Source organism: Musca vetustissima, unplaced genomic scaffold, assembly GCF_032173495.1.
Source record: "Musca vetustissima isolate MV318-11 ecotype Yass unplaced genomic scaffold, APGP_CSIRO_Mvet_v1 utg11591, whole genome shotgun sequence".
NCBI classification, from domain to species: domain Eukaryota; kingdom Metazoa; phylum Arthropoda; class Insecta; order Diptera; family Muscidae; genus Musca; species Musca vetustissima.
The window spans coordinates 82,768-103,544 of record NW_026873785.1 but is presented as its reverse complement, the minus strand read 5'-3'; the positions used below and the strand labels follow the sequence as shown (position 1 = coordinate 103,544).

General features: G+C 31.6%; 1 protein-coding gene across 1 annotated transcript in view; it reads left to right on the top strand.

Moving 5' to 3' along the window:
* Positions 1 to 5,521: 5,521 nt before the first annotated feature.
* LOC133328060 (estradiol 17-beta-dehydrogenase 11-like) overlaps positions 5,522 to 20,777 on the top strand; it is a 68,274-nt gene continuing 53,018 nt past the window's right edge. The window contains exon 1 of the mRNA XM_061536610.1: positions 5,522 to 5,726. Within this exon, the coding sequence (XP_061392594.1) occupies positions 5,544 to 5,726 (183 nt within the window). The 5' untranslated portion in view covers positions 5,522 to 5,543. The remainder of the gene's footprint in view (positions 5,727 to 20,777) is intronic.

The following is a 20,777-nucleotide window of genomic DNA, read 5'->3' as shown; positions in this document are numbered from 1 at the left end:
AAACCAAATACAAATTTCAGCAATTTGTAATGGATATTTTTCCTAAAAACCCCAGAAAGTGGTCCGATATTGACGACGCAAGGTAAGGTGCAATTAAGAGGTCTCCAAAAGGCTGCAATTAAGTGGTCACAGTTATATAAGGCCATCACCAATATACACAGGTTTTATTTCGGCCTAATTGAGAACAGATATAGCTCTATTTCGAAATTAACATTTTTGCATCAGAATACATTTCTTTACGCTAAATGTTAAAAATACTAAAAATCGGTAGGTATCATTATATGGGGGCTAGGCCTAAATGTATAGTCCAACGTTCTCGATATCCTCCGCAGGTGAAATAATTACAACATAGTCTTAGAACCAAACCCAAAACGCGGAACAAATCAAATAACTATTTTAATATAAAAAGGGGGTTATATGGGGACTACTCCTAAAAGGGGGTGAATATTAATATTTTTTGGTAGGGAGATTTGTTACCATATACGACTACAAAATACCAAATTTCAGTGAATTCGGATGAAAAACGCGCTTAAGAACCTCAAAATACCGAAATTTGGGGGTACCCTTATATGGGGGCTACCAGAAAAAATGGACTTATAATTACAATTTTTAGTGGAGATATTTGGTACCCAATAAGAACCCAATGTACCAAATTTCAGCGAATTCGGTTGAAAAAGTCAGTCTGGCTATATCGTCATAGAATTTTACGCTGATCAATAATATATATATACTTTATAGGAAATTATTATTTCGATGAGTTACAAACGGAAAAACAAAATTAATATACCCTCCATACTATAGTGGATGGTATAAAAAACGTTCCATTTGACTCCAAAATATCAGCCATTGGGTTGAGTATTAATTTTTCTTATTGTTTCTTAATAATTTCCGAATTTTTAAGAAATGAAATATTAAAAATGAGAATTATTTCATTTTTAGATTTTCGGGAGTTTTTTCATAATGAAATAACTCTCCAAATTTTAAAATAAAATAAATCCATAAAAAAATTAATAAGTCCCCACATATTGTTTTTTTTTTTTGTTTTGTGTATAAACACAAGCGGGAAGTTATTACATTTTTTGGTTTGGGGACTTATTTCGTAACGCCCACCTATAGGAATCGTCATATATTGACTAGTTGAATCGTGTGTCAATTATAATGGTATGGACCAGTTTATTTTTAGGGGATCAAATGTACCAAAAACTTAATTTTTTGCATGGTATAGGTGTCAAAAAATGTAATTTACTTTTTTTATTTAATTCGAATCTACAGAATGTCCCTACAAAATTTCAAGTGGAAATCTCAAGAACTCTTGAAGATATAGCAGATTTATTGTGTCCGATTTATTGTGACGGCAAGAGTGAATCTGAAGCTTTAAACGCATTTTTCTCGCAGCAGTGTTTTTACGAATGGCAGGCACGATAACTGAAAAACTAATAATCCAATCGGTTCCAAATTTTGACACGTTTCTCTGGAAGTGTATAGCTACCGTATGAACTAGGCTTTATCCTAGTGAAGAACTTCCTTATTTATTAACTTAGATTGTGGTAAAAAAAAATCAAAGGTCCGCCATTTTGTTAATTTTTAGGCGAAGTTAATAAACCTAGTTCATACGAAAGCCTGACATGTACCCTTTCTAACACCCTTAGAAATCCCGATGTTCCAGTGAGGAGGTATTATGCCCGCCATCAAAAATAATGACTTTTCTTTAATCACTAAAAACAACAACAACTAAATTTTGCAAATTATGTTTCTTCTCCTTTAAATCCTCAATTGTATATGTGTAATGTTAGAAACCTTAACACGCATTGGTATTTATTTACCAGTCCTAGACTGAGCCGTTCGTACCTCCATTTAATACGGAGGCGGGAAGCATCCGTCCATTTCTTCTGGTATCTCCCCACAACGAGTCAACATTTTGAAAATATTTAAATAAATATATAGCAAAGGGAATTTCCGATATGATGCAAACTTTGCATCGTAGATTAAGACAGAAGATGAGATCTATTGGTCCACTATTTCAGGTACCCTCTCCACAATGGGTCAAAACATTATATAAACCGAGTCGTCAAATTTGTGTGGTCTACAGCAAGTACATTTTAATATTTATATTAGAAATAGATTTTGTGAACTATCGGATACAAAGATAAATTTTATATATAGTTCCCACATACATTTTCTTCAGAGACCCAGAGTTAGGCCGATTAACACAATGTACTACAGTTAGTATAACGTAACGCGTGCAAAGTTTCGATGAAATCGGATCAGATTTAGATATAGCTTCCGTATATATATTCGTTCAATTTTAATAAATAGTGTACCAAAGACACAAAATAAGTATAGGCTCAACATTTTGCAAAACGTACTGAAGTAAGTATAGCCTAACGTATGCCAGGTTTGTTGAAATCGGTTCATATTTAGATGTAGCTCTAGTTCATATTTAGATATAGTATATTTTTCACCGATTTTAAGTAATATTTTGTCCGATTGCCACAAAGTGTTGAAAAAAAGTGCCGATGTTAGTATAGCCTAACGTATGTCAAGCTTTGTTGAAATCGGCTGAGATTAACATATAGCTCCCACATATATTTTCTTCCGATTTGAAGTAAATGGTGTACAAAGCCCCGAAATGCAAAACGTACTGATGTTAGTATAATCTAACTTGTGGCAACTTTCGTTGAAATGGGTTGAGATTTCGATATAGCTCCCATATATATTTTCATCCGACTTTACGTAAACTATTGTTTGTCAAATTGACACAAAATTTTGAACAGTGTATAAAAATGAGGCTAACATTGCGTTATTGCGTTGTAGAAATTAGTGCAGATGCATATTAATTGTGCACCAAATAATCAATGGGTGTCCGATTGATATTTGCTTTAAATGGACGTTCATAATTCTGTTCCATTGTAAACAAACGACTTTAAATCTGTCACCTGTTGATTCTGCCTAAAGTGGTAAAGAGTATCATATACTAGTCTCGTTTCTGCTTTTATTGTTTTTATATCCGTCTCCACACTGTGGTACAGGGTATTATGTCTTCGTGCATATGTTTGTAACAGGGAAAAGGAAACGAGATAGACACATGGTTCCTTTTGAGAATATGCATAGAATCACTTTCTAAGTCGATTTATGCATGTCCGTCCGTCCGTCTGTCTGTCTGTCCATGTTAAATTGTAAACAAAGTACAGGTCGCATTTAGGATCCGAATTGGATGAAATTTGGCATAGGTCACTTATTTGGCCCAAGGACGATTTGAACGAACCCTATTGAAATTGGAGAAAAATCAGTTCCGATTTAAATATAGCCCCTATATATATATATATATATATATTTAACCGATTTAGAATTACGTAGTTGCATTTTCTAGAAGTACAGACATAGCCCAACGGATGACCTATTTATATTTGTTTGAAGTCGATTTACATACTTTATGGATAGATCTAGGTAGATTCACATTTAGATAAATATCACATATTTTATTTCATCCAATTCCATGTTAATAGTCCTGTTTAATATACCCATAGTGGTGAAGAGTATCATATAGTCGGCCCCGTCCGACTTTACTACTTTCCTTACTGGTTTTTTTGAGACATTAGATTTTTCAGAAACTCACAGACCAAATTTAAGGCCATCCTTCTATTATTTGATAAATGAAACATGGAAATTATGGAACTACACTGTAGAATAATACATACCTACAGATATATACATACTTGCTTAATTTCCAAATGTTAGCTCTATTTGATCATAATATGTGAATTCCAATTTTTATACATATTTAGTACGATTTGTCCATGATCTATAATCGATCGATCACCGATCACTCAATACAAATGTTACCATTGACCCTTTTTAAAAATGTCATGATTTGAAATAGGGGAGATTGGGGCACATTCGGCACTTTTTGTTTAGAGCTCTATATCTCAGTAATTATAGTTTTTTCTATCGCATTTTCGTCAATAGAAGCACGTTTGCTCTTATATATGTAATTTGGAGCCATATTAAAGAATTATTTTTAAAGATAAACGCAAAAACATGTTAAGGAAATAATTTTGCACTATCTGCATATGAGCGAATGTGCCCCACATTAAAATGTCGAATGTACCCCGAAGGTACTTTTTATAGATATTTTCATTTTCCCTATCAATCTTCTAAAAACATTATATTTGTAATTATTTTTATAAGTCGTGGTAAATAGCGATGTACTATATCAATCCATGAACAGACCACAAATCGTACTCTTTAAAACTCCTAATAGAAGTCAATAGTCTTATAACTATCCAAGTCCTAACCTATTTCATTTTGTACCAATTTTTCCAAACTATCCAAATCCTAACCTATTTTCAACCAAATTTGCCCAACTATATCAAACCAGTATGCAATTGACCGCTTAAAACCACAATTACAAAATAATAAAATAGGCCAATAGCAAATAATGAAAACACAACTAAAGAAAAAATAAAAATAAAAGAAAATGCAAAAAGCAAAAAGCTAACTCAACTGTGGCGGCTGCATGTTATGAAAAATAAACCTGTGATACAATGGTCAGTTGAAGAAATTGAAGGTCTAGTGTGAAATAAAAGCATTTTCTTGTTTTGTTTTCTTTTTGGCCATTGTGGTAGTCTTGTGAAAACTGCACACACTCAAACACACACATTGTGTGTTTTCTTCTAATATGCCCACAATCAAACCGTGCCGTATTTGAAAGCATTTACATTTAATTAAAGCTTTACACAAACAAGAGCTTAAGTTATGACGTCACAAACACAACCTGGCTGGTAGTAAAGCTTCAAATAAGCCACACGATCAGGTAGCAAAAAATCACTTTCAATATTAAGCGGCAGCAACCAAATACTGAAAACAAACACACACATACGCATACAGGTGCAAAACCATCATATTAAAACCAGACTTAATACGTTTTAGCCAGACAGCCAGTGTTTTGGGGGTTTTCAGTTTTGTTGTGATTTTTTGTGAGGCTGCTTTTTTGCCATTGCTTTTTCACTTTTTTGTGTTTTGTTTTTGCTGCCTTTTCGTCTTTTGTATTTTGCGTTTGCCATCTGTGTTGCTGAAGTCGAGAAGGCTTTGCATTTTGTCTTAACAATCACAAAAGTTTTTTACGCTCATGAGAGCGGACGTGTAAACGCGGCTAATAGCAACCCAACAAAACATATCCAACCCCCTTGGTTTTTTTAAGAAAAATTACAACAAATTATAAACATCGTTTTTTCAACGTGCAATTCGATTATTTTTTTCTATTCTAATGCAAACAACAACACCAACAACTTAATACAATTTTTTCGAAATTACAACAAAACTAAGAAAAAGAAAAAATTAACAACGTTAATTGTTTTAATGTTGCAAATAATTTAGAAAAAGAAACAAAATATTAAAGTGAAAAAAATTACAAAAAAGATCTAAAATAACACAAAACAAATTAGTGTGAGAAAAAAAAATTATTAAAAATTTAAAAAAAAGCGAAAAAATATATTTTTTTTTAAAACTTAAACCCCACAAAAATTCCTCCAGAATCTTTCATCATGGTTGAAGAAAATAACAACACAAAAGCTTCAGAAAATGGCCATTTGGCCAATGCCGCCACTCCATTGGCGATGGCCGGCAAGGCTACTCCTTTGACTTTCTATGAAAATATGAAAAGTTGGGTGGAAGCCATTGCCGATGTAATGATGTTTATATTATGCTCCATTGGCTTTATTTTAAAGGTGAGTAATATATTTCGAGTGTGTGTTTTATTTCAAATGAGTTATATATTAATTTGATATTCATATATGTTGAAATATCGTCTGACCATAAAAAAACTGTCCGAAAATGGTGTTGTGCCATTCGAGTTGGATTTTATTTTTATAACCATTTGACTACACTGAGCCAATTATAATTTTATAAATAGCCATCACACTTGAATTGTAATGTTAAACTTGTGAAAAAAATATAATAATATACACAAGATAAAACCTTGACATTTAGCAACTTAAAAAAGTCGGTTATGAACATATGTGATATACACCGAAACAATGAAAGGAATGGAAATGCACTAGGCTTAAGTGGGGAATTTTTGCATGTAAAAATTATTCTAAAAAATACATATCGAAACACTCCTTTATGAAATTATGCGAAAACTACCCCAAAACACTCTGAATATATCTATAATTTAGTTTTTATACCCTGAGCCTTATAAGCTAATGAGGGTATATACGCAATATTGGTTTTAGATTCCATGTTTCTTTGGACCAAATCCATTTCAGAAAATTTGGATTCGAATTACAAATGTTCGTCCGTCTGTCTGGCTGGCCGGCGACACGATAAGTTCCACTTCGTAATATTTTTATCAAATTTACCTCCTTTTGGTACCTCCCCACAAAATGGTAATTTTGCTAAAGCTTAATTTTATAATATCAATCGAACGGACTATTATGTTTGACAAGCCTAGATCTATTAAGGTAAGGTCCATCTATTAAGATGGGACCTTATCTGTTATCTTTATCAAGCCTAGATCAAATTCGAAGATGGGACCCATTGGTCTACTTCTTCTGGTTCCTCGCCCAGAAATGATCAACGTTTTCAATATTTATAAATCCAATATTAGGCGACCGAAATGTCCAAATTGAAACAAACTTTGCACAACCTGTAACCTTTACCAAGCCTAGGTCAAGTCCAAAGATGATATCGAATGGTCAAGTTCTCTCCTAGAAAGCATCAATATTTTATAAACTTACAAATTTTATGAAATTGTGTAGCAAATTAAATAACCGATTTGATCTGAAACCTCTTAAAAAAAAAACATACCATATGTAAAGCGATTAACAAAACCTGTGTAATTCCGAAGACCTCCGTACACCATAAGCTGATGGTATATATCTGTCGCCAACACCAACTGACACTTGTTTTCTTGTTGTAATAGAAAGTTAGGAAAGAATGTCAAAACCCGATGTCAATGTAAATGTAAACTTAAAGTATTTTACCATCTGAGGAGATTACAGGTTGATCCTAAAATTAACATTTAATTCACCTTATTAGTACCTTAGATAGAATTATAAATTAAACATGAATTAATCGGGGCTGCATAGTCCTATTATATTACTGCATAACAAAAACCAGTAAAAACAGTAAAGTCGGACTGGGCCGACTATATGATACCCTTCACCACTTTAGGTATACTCTACACATGTATCCTAACAGACGTCGCTTTATCGAAGGAACATTGTCATGAAATTGAACGAACTTAAATATGCGATCTTTATCAATAAGTGAAACGACAATCAAACAACAATCCATACACATGCCTTTCTGCAACTTATGCTAAATTTTATTTCATTCGGAAAGATTTTGGGTCGTTTTCGTACAATGGGAAAAATTTATGTAAATCGATTTAAAGGAAAGTTGATACACGCTATTCGTTATGACGCACAATTTACATAAAATCGGACCAAAATTTATATGGGTCCTATATCTAAATCTGACCGATTTTTCCCAATTTCAAAAGCTGTGCCAAATTTCAATTCAGTGCACTATGTGCAAATCGAAAGATGTATAGGGACTTTGGTGCACCATTTACATTGTATCGGACGAAATTTTATATGGGTGATACACCTAAATCTGGACCAATTTTTTCCAATTTCAAGAGCTGTGCCAAATTTCATCCAATTTAGATCATAAATGCGACCAGTATTTTGTTTACAATTAAACATGGATGGACGGACGGACATGCATGAATCGACTCAATATGATCAATTTCCAATACCAGTAATGATAATATGTCCATTTTTTAACTAATGACAGAGCAGTATAGGCGGACGAGGCCGACCATATGATACCCTACATAATTATCACTGAGCTCTAAACTTCTGCGGATCTATATTCCGAGCCGGGCAACATTTCGCTATATTTGCACTCTCTTGAGCGACTAGAGTTCAACATAGGGATACGTAAATTGATTTTCGAATAGTCTATAAATCGACTTTTTGCATTGAAAAGTCTAAAAGTCGAAGTCGACTTTTGATCTTTGAGGAAATCGCAGGGTCGAATTTCTCTTCGAGAGTTATTATCTCAAAGCCGAATTACTCAATAATTACACTTTGTAATTTATCTGTTGACAATAATTAATTACAAAAATTAAATTTTTAATCGATTTTGCATTGGTCGTAAAAGTCAAAAATCGAAGAGACGATTTTTAGTCGAAGCCAAATATCGAAAAGTTTAAAATTCGACTTTTTAGTCAGCGAAATCGAAATGTTCAAAAAAGGACTTTCGTCCTCGACTACGTATCCCCACTTCAACGGCTTCTCCGCAGGATCATTTCATTCCTGAAATATCAACTGATACTTATCGAAAAGTATAGGCGCCGTTCATGCAAAATTTGGTAGCCCTCTAGTGTGGTAGTGGTAATACTAAATAATTTCAAAAATACATAGACACATGTAAATATATAATTTTAACCCCAAATACAAGTACATACATCAATATAACGGGTTCAAACTTATCCTGCCTACGTACTTGGTAAATATATATTCCATAGAACAATAATTTTGTAATTTTTACACAAATGTCTTGGTCCATTTGACTAGCCATACTTGTTCAGATCCCCATACTCCATGTAAAATATTGTGATGTTCGGGTCATTGTTGTGACCTCTAGAGCAAAACAAACCAAAAATATGGGTTTTGTTTCATTTGATCCCCTAAATGTATAAATGTCGACTTTGGTTACCATCGAATCTACATTAATTTTTTTTGACGAACGGAACTACATACAAATTTCACCTCCATAACTGCGATATATAATTTGATTACAAGTTATAATGGACAGATGGGCGGACACACATAGAGGTCGGTGTACTAAAGGTTGGGTCTAGGACCAATATATCTTGAGACATACATAGCAATAATATACGCTTTAAGACCTTTCACCTGGAAAAGGCTTTTTATAAAGACGGAGGATTGTAAATATCAAAAAACACGATTAAAAATTACAGTAAAAAAATATTTTTTTTTTACTTTTACGTTTAACAGTATCCATTTGGGATAATCACGATTTTGGTATATATGTCAAACTTTGCTCTTGATGGTGTAAAGACTTCCTCGCAGAAAATTGTTAATATCAGTCTATTCTTCTAAATATTTTGTATTTATTTCCAAATTATGTTGTAAAAAACGTAAAATAAATTTCCCGAAGTGTACCAATTCAAATTATTCTGTAGCCAAATTAGAGCTGTCATATCATATTCGAGAGGAGTTACGGCAACCCTGTCGGGAAACCAAATAAAAGATATTTAATCCGTAACTTAGTCATTTCTATTTAAATGTATTTACAAATTTTATGCTAATTGTTTTGAATTCATTTTCCCCAGATTCATACACTTTCTTCACAACCTTTTTGACTATCAGGAATGGATGCTGCCAAAATATTTGCATTTCGAACTAATGGTACTATTTTTGCAAAGTTATGTATGATTTTTTTTCATCTGATTAAAGCCCTTAAAAAGTGTGGACTAGAACTCTAGAACTGTGATACCCTTACTGAATTGTATGAAAAGAGTAAAGAGTTCATACAATAAGTCCAAATATCCAATACAATATAGGATAACAACTATGATTAAGGGCTTACTCACAATTATTGAGAGGACAAATGATTTTTTCCGAAATTTGATTAATAATTCTCTAAATGGATAAATTAATAGCTACTAATATACTAGCCTCAAGCCAATACAATGGAACAACAAACCTCCTGGCGTAGTGTACGAATAGAACAAATATAACAAAAACAAATCAAATATACAGCAGCTCAAGCATAAATGTTCTACAAATAAACAATCACAATTAAATATTTTTATTCATTAATACATCTTTTTAAATTCTATTTGTTTTTTTAACAACAATTGTTTACGTTACTCAAACATAATAAAATAAAATTTCAATTAAGCGTAAATACAAATTGCAGAATCAATTAAATATTAAACAAAATATAGATGTTATGATGGAACAATGACCTTCACAATGAAAGACTTAGAAAACAAACTTTGTTGTTCTTAGTTCCGAATAAGAAAAAAAAAATTAATAGCCATTAATGACGACACTGTCTAGCGGGTTGAGTTACTTCCTTAAAAATAAAAAAAAAATATAAAAGAATTTGGAATCAAAAATGAAGAGGTTCTTGTGAAATCATATATATATATATATATATATATATTAATATTTGTTTGTTGTAGAATCTTAAATATACATATATTTTTATTGACATTTAGTTCTCATATTGATTCATATTATATAGATTTTTCTATTTTTTTTTTCGTTTTTATCGTTCCTTGTTTGAACTTGAATATTTCTATGAATTATGTATTTTACCATAGTCAAGATGATCGGATTGTTGACCTTCAATTTTTTTATTTCTAATGCCCACAAAGCGTTATATTCCTTTGGTTGGACAAAAAAACAAGTTAAATTAGCATAATATGTTAATTGATTCTCTAAATTGATTAATACACTAAAATAAAAAAAAAAAAATAAATTTCGATTAATCTAAGACTCATATGATAACCATACGTAACTTTTAAGTTAGACATATTTAGCAGATTTGAATTTTTAAAGAACCTATTGGGCACAGGGAATATTAAAACCGTGATTGTTCTAACTTCTCTCGTATTAATATTCATTATGGTGCAAAGACTAATCCCGCTCATTTTTAGGACAGAAAGAAATGCCAAATTACGGCCATTCAATAGGCGTGGATTTTGAAAAATATTTTTTTCAAGTCTTTAATAGGGCTGGATTTTGTGAAATGTTTTTTTTCAAGTCTCTAATAGGCTTGGAATTTGTAAATTTTTTTTTAAAATCTCTGGTGGTACTTGAAAAAATATTCTTTAAAAATCCACGCCTTGTATCTCTGGTGGTATTTGAAAAAATATTCTTTAAAAATCCACGCCTTGTATCTCTGGTGGTATTTGAAAAAATATTCTTTAAAAATCCACGCCTTGTATCTGTGGTGGTATTTGAAAAAATATTCTTTAAAAATCCACGCCTTGTATCTGTGGTGGTATTTGAAAAAATATTCTTTAAAAAATCCACGCCTAGAGCTCTGATGGTATTTGAAAAAAATATTCTTTAAAAAATTCACGTCTAGAGCTCTGATGGTATTTGAAAAAATATTCTTTAAAAAATCCACGCCTTGTATCTGTGGTGGTATTTGAAAAAATATTCTTTAAAAATCCACGCCTTGTATCTGTGGTGGTATTTGAAAAAATATTCTTTAAAAATCCACGCCTTGTATCTGTGGTGGTATTTGAAAAAATATTCTTTAAAAATCCACGCCTTGTATCTGTGGTGGTATTTGAAAAAATATTCTTTAAAAATCCACGCCTTGTATCTGTGGTGGTATTTGAAAAAATATTCTTTAAAAATCCACGCCTTGTATCTGTGGTGGTATTTGAAAAAATATTCTTTAAAAATCCACGCCTTGTATCTGTGGTGGTATTTGAAAAAATATTCTTTAAAAAATCCGCGCCTTCTGTGGTTGGTAGTTTGAAAAAATATTCTTTAAAAAATCCACGCCTTCTGTGGTTGGTAGTTTGAAAAAATATTCTTTAAAAAATCCACGCCTTCTGTGGTTGGTAGTTTGAAAAAATATTCTTTAAAAAATCCACGCCTTCTATCTGTGGTGGTATTTGAAAAAATATTCTTTAAAAATCCACGCCTTGTATCTGTGGTGGTATTTGAAAAAAATATTCTTTAAAAATCCACGCCTTGTATCTGTGGTGGTATTTGAAAAAATATTCTTTAAAAATCCACGCCTTGTATCTGTGGTGGTATTTGAAAAAATATTCTTTAAAAATCTACGCCTTGTATCTGTGGTGGTATTTGAAAAAAATATTCTTTAAAAATCCACGCCTTGTATCTGTGATGGTATTTGAAAAAATATTCTTTAAAAATCCACGCCTTGTATCTGTGGTGGTATTTGAAAAAAATATTCTTTAAAAATCCACGCCTTGTATCTGTGGTGGTATTTGAAAAAAATATTCTTTAAAAATCCACGCCTTGTATCTGTGGTGGTATTTGAAAAAATATTCTTTAAAAATCCACGCCTTGTATCTGTGGTGGTATTTGAAAAAAATATTCTTTAAAAATCCACGCCTTGTATCTGTGGTGGTATTTGAAAAAAATATTCTTTAAAAATCCACGCCTTGTATCTGTGGTGGTATTTGAAAAAATATTCTTTAAAAATCCACGCCTTGTATCTGTGGTGGTATTTGAAAAAATATTCTTTAAAAATCCACGCCTTGTATCTGTGGTGGTATTTGAAAAAATATTCTTTAAAAATCCACGCCTTGTATCTGTGGTGGTATTTGAAAAAATATTCTTTAAAAATCCACGCCTTGTATCTGTGGTGGTATTTGAAAAAATATTCTTTAAAAATCCACGCCTTGTATCTGTGGTGGTATTTGAAAAAATATTCTTTAAAAATCCACGCCTTGTATCTGTGGTGGTATTTGAAAAAATATTCTTTAAAAATCCACGCCTTGTATCTGTGGTGGTATTTGAAAAAATATTCTTTAAAAATCCACGCCTTGTATCTGTGGTGGTATTTGACAAAATATTCTTTAAAAATCCACGCCTTGTATCTGTGGTGGTATTTGAAAAAATATTCTTTAAAAATCCACGCCTTGTATCTGTGGTGGTATTTGAAAAAATATTCTTTAAAAATCCACGCCTTGTATCTGTGGTGGTATTTGAAAAAATATTTTTTAAAAATCCACGCCTTGTATCTCTGGTGGTACTTGAAAAAATATTTTTTAAAAATCCACGCCTTGTATCTCTGGTGGTACTTGAAAAAATATTTTTTAAAAATCCACGCCTTGTATCTCTGGTGGTACTTGAAAAAATATTCTTTAAAAATCCACGCTTTGCATCTCTGGTGGTACTTGAAAAAATATTCTTTAAAAATCCACGCGTTGTATCTCTGGTGGTACTTGAAAAAATATTTTTTAAAAATCCACGCCTTGTATCTCTGGTGGTACTTGAAAAAATATTCTTTAAAAATCCACGCTTTGCATCTCTGGTGGTACTTGAAAAAATATTCTTTAAAAATCCACGCGTTGTATCTCTGGTGGTACTTGAAAAAATATGCTTTAAAAATCCACGCCTTGTATCTCTGGTGGTACTTGAAAAAATATTTTTTAAAAATCCACGCCTTGTATCTCTGGAGGTACTTGGAAAAATATTTTTTAAAAATCCACGCCTTGTATCCATGGTGGTACTTTAAGAAAAAAATAAAATATTTTACAAATATCCATATTCCGCTCATAGTTTTTTAAACCAATTCAAACCAGATGTCTGTGATCTGAATTCAACATTCCAGAAACTTCCGCAAACCATCCAAAACAGCATTCGTTTAAATTGATGTTTTACACATCTTCTCCAGCTTGAGGCTGACACTATTTCCTCCTCCCTCTCTCCCGTTAAACAAAAGACCACAATACAAATCCATAAATTACTCAAAAAAGCATAAACTAATATATTTTATCTTATTTGATGCTTACATGCGATTAACTCCAGTTAAAGATGCTGTTTTGGTACGCCTTCAACATAAATTATAAAAAAAAAAATAAATGAAACAAAAAAACGCAGACACCAGAAAACAATCAAACCTGTCGAACATCCACTAAAAATAACCTACAGTAACCGGTAACTGGTTAGGGAAGGTCAGTGATGGTTTGAAGAAGAAAAAAATACCAAAATGCTATACAAAAACAAAAAAACAGTAACAAGCAGCTTCGTTTGGCTACTTTTCGGCTATGGTTAAGCTATTAAGCATCTTGACAGACAAACAAACACAAATGAAAAAAAAAACAGCTAGAAACATATTTATTCTTACATTTGTCCAATCTTCTTCTTTGATGCATTGACCATCCACTAAACGCGCGTGTTGCATATAATTAAAATAATTTCAATAATTAAATAAAAAATTGAAACGTTTTTAATGACAAACAAAAGAAACCACCGACCGCACCGCCAAGAAATTTTCCATATCACCGTCTCCGACTCATCATCATTGCCAAAAGGGCCAAAATCACCAACAAGCATCTAAAACCCCCCATTATTTTCAAGATACCCAAACTGATCAATTAAATTAATGATGCTCTCAGTCATATCAACACCTAAAGGGGAATCCAGTAAGTCGAGATGTATTACCAGCTACGTAAAGAAGTGAAGTAGATAGCAAGCAATGTGCATAAAAAACAACAACAACGACAGCCAACTGCTAATGACAGTTTACTAAAGTACATAATGTTTCATTTATGAAAATATAATTTACTAAACAGCTGTTGTCGCTTCTTTTTTTAGAGTTTTTTCTGTTTCATTTTTGTGCTGGTTATAGCAGACCATAATTATGTTTTTAATAACACAAGTTTACAAATATTTTGAAAATAAAGCAAGATTGGAAAAACCCCGCCATAGCCTGATCTGCTGATTCTTCTTAAAACAAATGTGAGTAAACCCCACGCTATCATAGCTGATAATTCCTGAAAATTGTTAAAAGCCGCCTTACAAAAACCTGCATCGTTATAAGAATTTGGTCAGATTCCATTAGGCGTGTAAAATATGTGATATTCTGCATATAATAATGGCCTCTAAAGCGACTAGAAAATTGAACAAAAATAAAGTTTTCGGTTCATTTCAACCCCTAAATATAATCTGATCATATAACCGGAACTCATGCCCAATTTCATAGGGATTTCATTCGCACAAAAGTCTGAGTCCATTGACCCATTAAATAGTGACCGATATTTATCAAAACATCTAGAACGACTAGAAAACAGACAAAAATAATTGTTTTGATGCATTTCATTCTCTAAATATTAACGGATAGGGGCCAGAACCCGTCCTAGGTGCAAAATTTCGTGGCTATTAGTCCATAACTGTGGCCTGTATCGTGTTTACAAATTACAATATACAGACCAAGATGTGACGACCGGTAGATAGGACCAATGTTTGGCTGCGTTACAAACCCTTGGGGCCACACAAAACTATTATACCCTTACTTAAGATAATATTTTTAATAAATCTATGGTAGATCAGATCGTACTTAAAAAAAATATTCGTTGAAAAGAAAATATTTGTTTAAAACCCCACGCCTTTTAACTCTGGTGGTACCTCACAAAATATTCTTAATAAATCTACGCCTACGTTGGGCCTTGAAAAAATAATCTATATAAAATCTACGCCTACGTTGGGCCTTGAAAAAATAATCTATATAAAATCTACGCCTACGTTGGGCCTTGAAAAAATAATCTATATAAAATCTACGCCTACGTTGGGTCTTGAAAAAATAATCTATATAAAGTCTACGCCTACGTTGGGCCTTGAAAAAATAATCTATATAAAATCTACGCCTACGTTGGGTCTTTAAAAAATAATCTATATAAAGTCTACGCCTACGTTGGGCCTTGAAAAAATAATCTATATAAAATCTACGCCTACGTTGGGTCTTGAAAAAATAATCTATATAAAATCTACGCCTATGTTGGGCCTTGAAAAAATAATCTATATAAAATCTACGCCTACTTTGGACCTTGAAACAATATTCTTTATAAAATCTACGCCTACTTTGGGTCTTGAAAAAAATATTCTTTATAAAATCTACGCCTACTTTGGGTCATGAAAAAAATATTCTTTATAAAATCTACGCCTACTTTGGGCCTTGAAAAAAATATTCTTTATAAAATCTACGCCTACTTTGGGCCTTGAAAAAAATATTCTTTATAAAATCTACGCCTACTTTGGGCCTTGAAAAAATATTCTTTATAAAATCTACGCCTACTTTGGGCCTTGAAAAAATATTCTTTATAAAATCTACGCCTACTTTGGGCCTTGAAAAAAATATTCTTTATAAAATCTACGCCTACTTTGGGTCTTGAAAAAAATATTCTTTATAAAATCTACGCCTACTTTGGGTCTTGAAAAAATACTCTTTATAAAATCTACGCCTACTTTGGGTCTTGAAAAAAATATTCTTTATAAAATCTACGCCTACTTTGGGTCTTGAAAAAAATATTCTTTATAAAATCTACGCCTACTTTGGGTCTTGAAAAAAATATTCTTTATAAAATCTACGCCTACTTTGGGTCTTGAAAAAAATATTCTTTATAAAATCTACGCCTACTTTGGGTTTTGAAAAAAATATTCTTTATAAAATCTACGCCTACTTTGGGTCTTGAAAAAAATATTCTTTATAAAATCTACGCCTACTTTGGGTCTTGAAAAAATATTCTTTATATAATATACGCCTACTTTGGGCCTTGAAAAAATATTCTTTATATAATCTACGCCTACTTTGGTCCTTGAAAAAATATTCTTTATATAATATACGCCTACTTTGGGCCTTGAAAAATACTCTTTATAAAATCTACGCCTACTTTGGGCCTTGAAAAAATAATCTTTATAAAATCTACGCCTACTTTGGGCCTTGAAAAAATACTCTTTATAAAATCTACTCCTACTTTGGGCCTTGAAAATATACTCTTTATAAAATCTACGCCTACTTTGGGCCTTGAAAATATACTCTTTATAAAATCTACGCCTACTTTGGGCCTTGAAAAAATACTCTTTATAAAATCTACGCCTACTTTGGGCCTTGACAATATATTCATAAAAACAATCCACGCTTTCTTCAGTCAGTGAAAAAAATATTCTGTGCAAAATCTACGCTTTAGCATTCTGTGCAAAATATTCTTTAAAAAATCTACACCTTGAATTGGTCCTTGAAAAAATATTTTTTGAAAATCTCGCCTATTTCAGGTGCTGAACAAAATAAAGTATTCTTTAAAAATTCACGCTTTGTATTGGTCCTTGGAAATTTTTCTTTAAGTGATTTTCAATGGGCTGGTAAATGAATACAACTGCTTGTTAAGGTTTGTAACGTTGCACGTATATAATTGAAGATTTAAAAGAGAAGAAAAATAATTTACAAAAAATTTTAGTTATTGTTTTGTTGCTGTTTTTTGTAATTAAAGAAAAGTCCTTATTTTTGATGGCGGGCATGATAACTCCTCACTGGAACATCGGAATCCGAAAATTCCAACGGTGTTAGAAAGAATACATGTCTGGCTCTCGTATGAACTAGGATTATTGACTTCGCTCTAAAATTAACAAAATGGTGGATCATTGAAAAAATATTTTTGGAAAATCGCCGATTTTTTACCAAAGCCAAGTTAAAAAATAAGGAAGATCTTCACCGATTGGCTTTATCCTAGTTCATACGAGAGCTATACACTCCCAGAGAAACGTTGCAAAATTTGGAACCGATTGGATTATTAGTTTTTGAGTTATCGTGCCCGCCATTCGCAAAAAAATGTTTAGAGAAAAACGCGTTTAAAGTTTGAGAAGCCCTTCAGCCGTCACTTGATGCTGACACAATAAATCGGCTATATCTTCAAGAGTTCTTGAGATTTTCAAATTTTGTAGAGACATTCTTTAATCGGTGTAGATTTGAATTATATCAACAAAAATTTTGACCCCCAGAATGGGGGGTTCCCTTAAACAATTTATTCTTGGAGTGGTCCTTAAAATATTTATTGTAAAAATAACATTTAACGCATTCACGCCATCCTTAGAGAGTCCTAGAAAAAATTGTTTTCAAAAAATATCTCTTAGACAGTCCCAGGTCTTTTAGGTCCTTAAAGATATGGTTTTCGGAAAAATAATCTTTAAAAATCCACGGCTGTGATGAATGGTCCTTGAAAATATATTTTTTAAAAAATCCTCGCTTCAAAAAGTCCTTGAAAAAATACCCTTTAAAAATATTCTTTAGAAATCCATGCCTAATTTAGGTCCATCGCTATTTCAGTTCCTTGAAAAAATAGTCTTTAAAAAAATCCACGTTTATAGGTATCATTGGAAACATATTTTTTAAAAATCCACGATTCTTAGGGCCTTTGGAAAAATAATTTTCAAAAATCCACCCTTAAATAGTCGCTTGCAATGGCCCATGAAAAATATATTAAAAAATCTACGGTTATTGGTTAAAAACCTCCGTTATAGAAAAAAATATATTTTTATAAGAAATCTACGATAATCTTGAACATTTTTTTTTACATCCAAACTTGAAAAATTTTTGCACGCATATAATAGTACTTAAAAAAATATTTTCGAATATTTAAGCTTTTTTTGTCGGACGGTCCTTGAAAAATATAATCTGTACAAATCTAGACCTTATAATTCTTAAAAATAGATGCTACTAAACTCGATACTTTCCCTTGACAATAAGCTCTACCGGCCTTTGAAGACTATATTAAAAAATCCACGCTTATACTCTAATGGTTTAAAAAAAAACATTTATTGAAAAACCATAGTTGAGACTACGGTGGCCTTTCAAAACTTTAACATTAAAAACTTGTCGTCTTGTGTAAAATTGTTGTTGCCATATTACCTTAATCATATCGACGCAGACGCTGGTAAAGTCATGGGTTTTGATGAGTTTTGCCGCCTTTTTTTATTATTTTTTCGGTTGGACCAACCAGTTGAATTGGTAATGCAAAAATTATGCGCGAAGGTTTTTTTTATAAAAATTCGAATATTTGTGAATGCATAAATTCGGCATTTATCAACAGAGAAGAACGTAGCAATGAAAATCAGCATTTTATGGCCGGTAAGAATTGTTACGAGTTGCCTTATGTTCTTTTATTGTATTTTTTATTTTTATTTTTGGAGGATATCACGTTTCACTTTAACGTTGCACCTGAAATTGAATATGTTTTGTAATATTTTATTATTTTTTATAAGATTTTAAGGAAATTCGATAAAAATCTGCATTCATATGAAGGAAGGGACATATTTCCCTAATGAAGTTCGTTTCTTAAGTCTTTCGATTTGAATCCAAATATTTGTCGTTAAGAAAGAAATATCGTAAATTGAATTTTAAAATTTTTGTGAACATATTTCTTTAATTATATAATTCTAAGAAATTTTTATAAGAAAATAAATTTCAGAATAAGCTTTCTGAAATTTAATATTTAAAAAATTATAAAACACAATAGGCTTCCTTTAGATTTTATACAAATAATTTAAATAATAATACCCTCCCAATTTTCTGTATCAAAATATATGTCCTTGACCCCAATTGTCACTTGTTACCACGTACTTCCACAGTACGTCAAAATAAAAAATATTTTAAATTCATAAAATTAAATAATCAATTCAATCATTTCCTCTACCCTCCCATTTTTATCATATTAAATATAAACATATAATTTACTATGAAAAAAACATTATCGGAAACATGTAATTTTAAAATATTAAATTGTATTAAAATTAAATTTAACATAGCCGGCAGAAACTTCCAAAAAAAAAACCATAGCAACCTAAAACCTGATTGATTCCCATCATAAAATGCAAAAACACAAGACAACTGATTCATTGATATCCCCATAATCATCGGACGGCTATTCATCGACAATACCTCCGGCCCTAACCACCAGTGCTGTTAATAAATCAATTATTATTATGATAAAAAACAGAGATATGTTGGGCCAGCGTTCAAAATATCTATAGCATATTAAAAAATATTAAACAAAAACACAAATTTTGAGATAATCAGGGTGAACTGGTTTTCTTTATATCAAAGAAAAACAAACACAATAATTCAATGGTGATTGATAAGTGTTATTTGATACAATGTTGCCGGCTTTTATGGGAATTTTGTTAGTTATCATAATAACAAAAAAAAACTTGTCGACCTTTTGGTGAGTTCATTTGTTCGATGCGCGATCGAATTTTAAAGGCCTATGCTGTTAACTCTTCAACCGCAAGAAATCAAAACTTTCGCGTACAAATTTTATAGGATTTGTTTGTACTTCCGAGACCCAAGGCATCATAGGGAAGACCTTGGGGATGGTCTCAGATGTTTAATTCTTGAAATTCTTCAATAATTATTTTATTCATTAGGAATTTTTTTTGTACAATTTTTATTACTTGCGAAAACAGAATTACAACGCAAAAAAATACTGTCATTTGAAAAATATAAAATCAAGAAAAGGCTATTATGTATTGACTTGAAACTACTTATACATTTTTCTTTTGGAAATGCGTTGCGATTTCCAACGAAGAGCGCGCAATCCCAGTTTCTAAATCTGATATACATAATTGCAGGTCTAAAAAATAATAATTTTTTCAGTAAACATTCTTAAGCTTTTTCCGAATTTTGAGAAGTGTATTATTGTAGATCTATGAATTTATGGTTAAAAAAAGGGAAATATTCCATGGAATATTGAATTTATTATTTCAAATTATTATCTTTTCTGTCACTATACAAATTTATTAATTTTTAATTATTTGTTATTTTCTTTACAGGTAAGATTATGAACAATTCCTATGTATATATGTAAGTATGAGGCATTTTTCAATGTGAATATATTTTTATACACTTCGCGTTAATGAGGTTGGGTGTATAGACAGTCTGTTACTATATAAATATGCCATTCGTTTTAGACCCTATGTCTCATTTGACCGATTACGTTTGATACAATTTTGAATCGACTTAGTAATGACCGTCTGTCTGACTTGTTGACTGGTAGAATATTTCATGAAGGGAGTTACCGATTTTTTTTATCTAAATTATGCACATCATAATATTTCATCCAAACTAAGAATAATTTCGAAGATGACCGATTTCGAAGATGACCGATTCACCTTTTGCATCTTCTCTATACAATATCATGGAAACGGAGTATCCAATTTCATCCAAACCTTCGCAGAAGTTATTATTCTTAC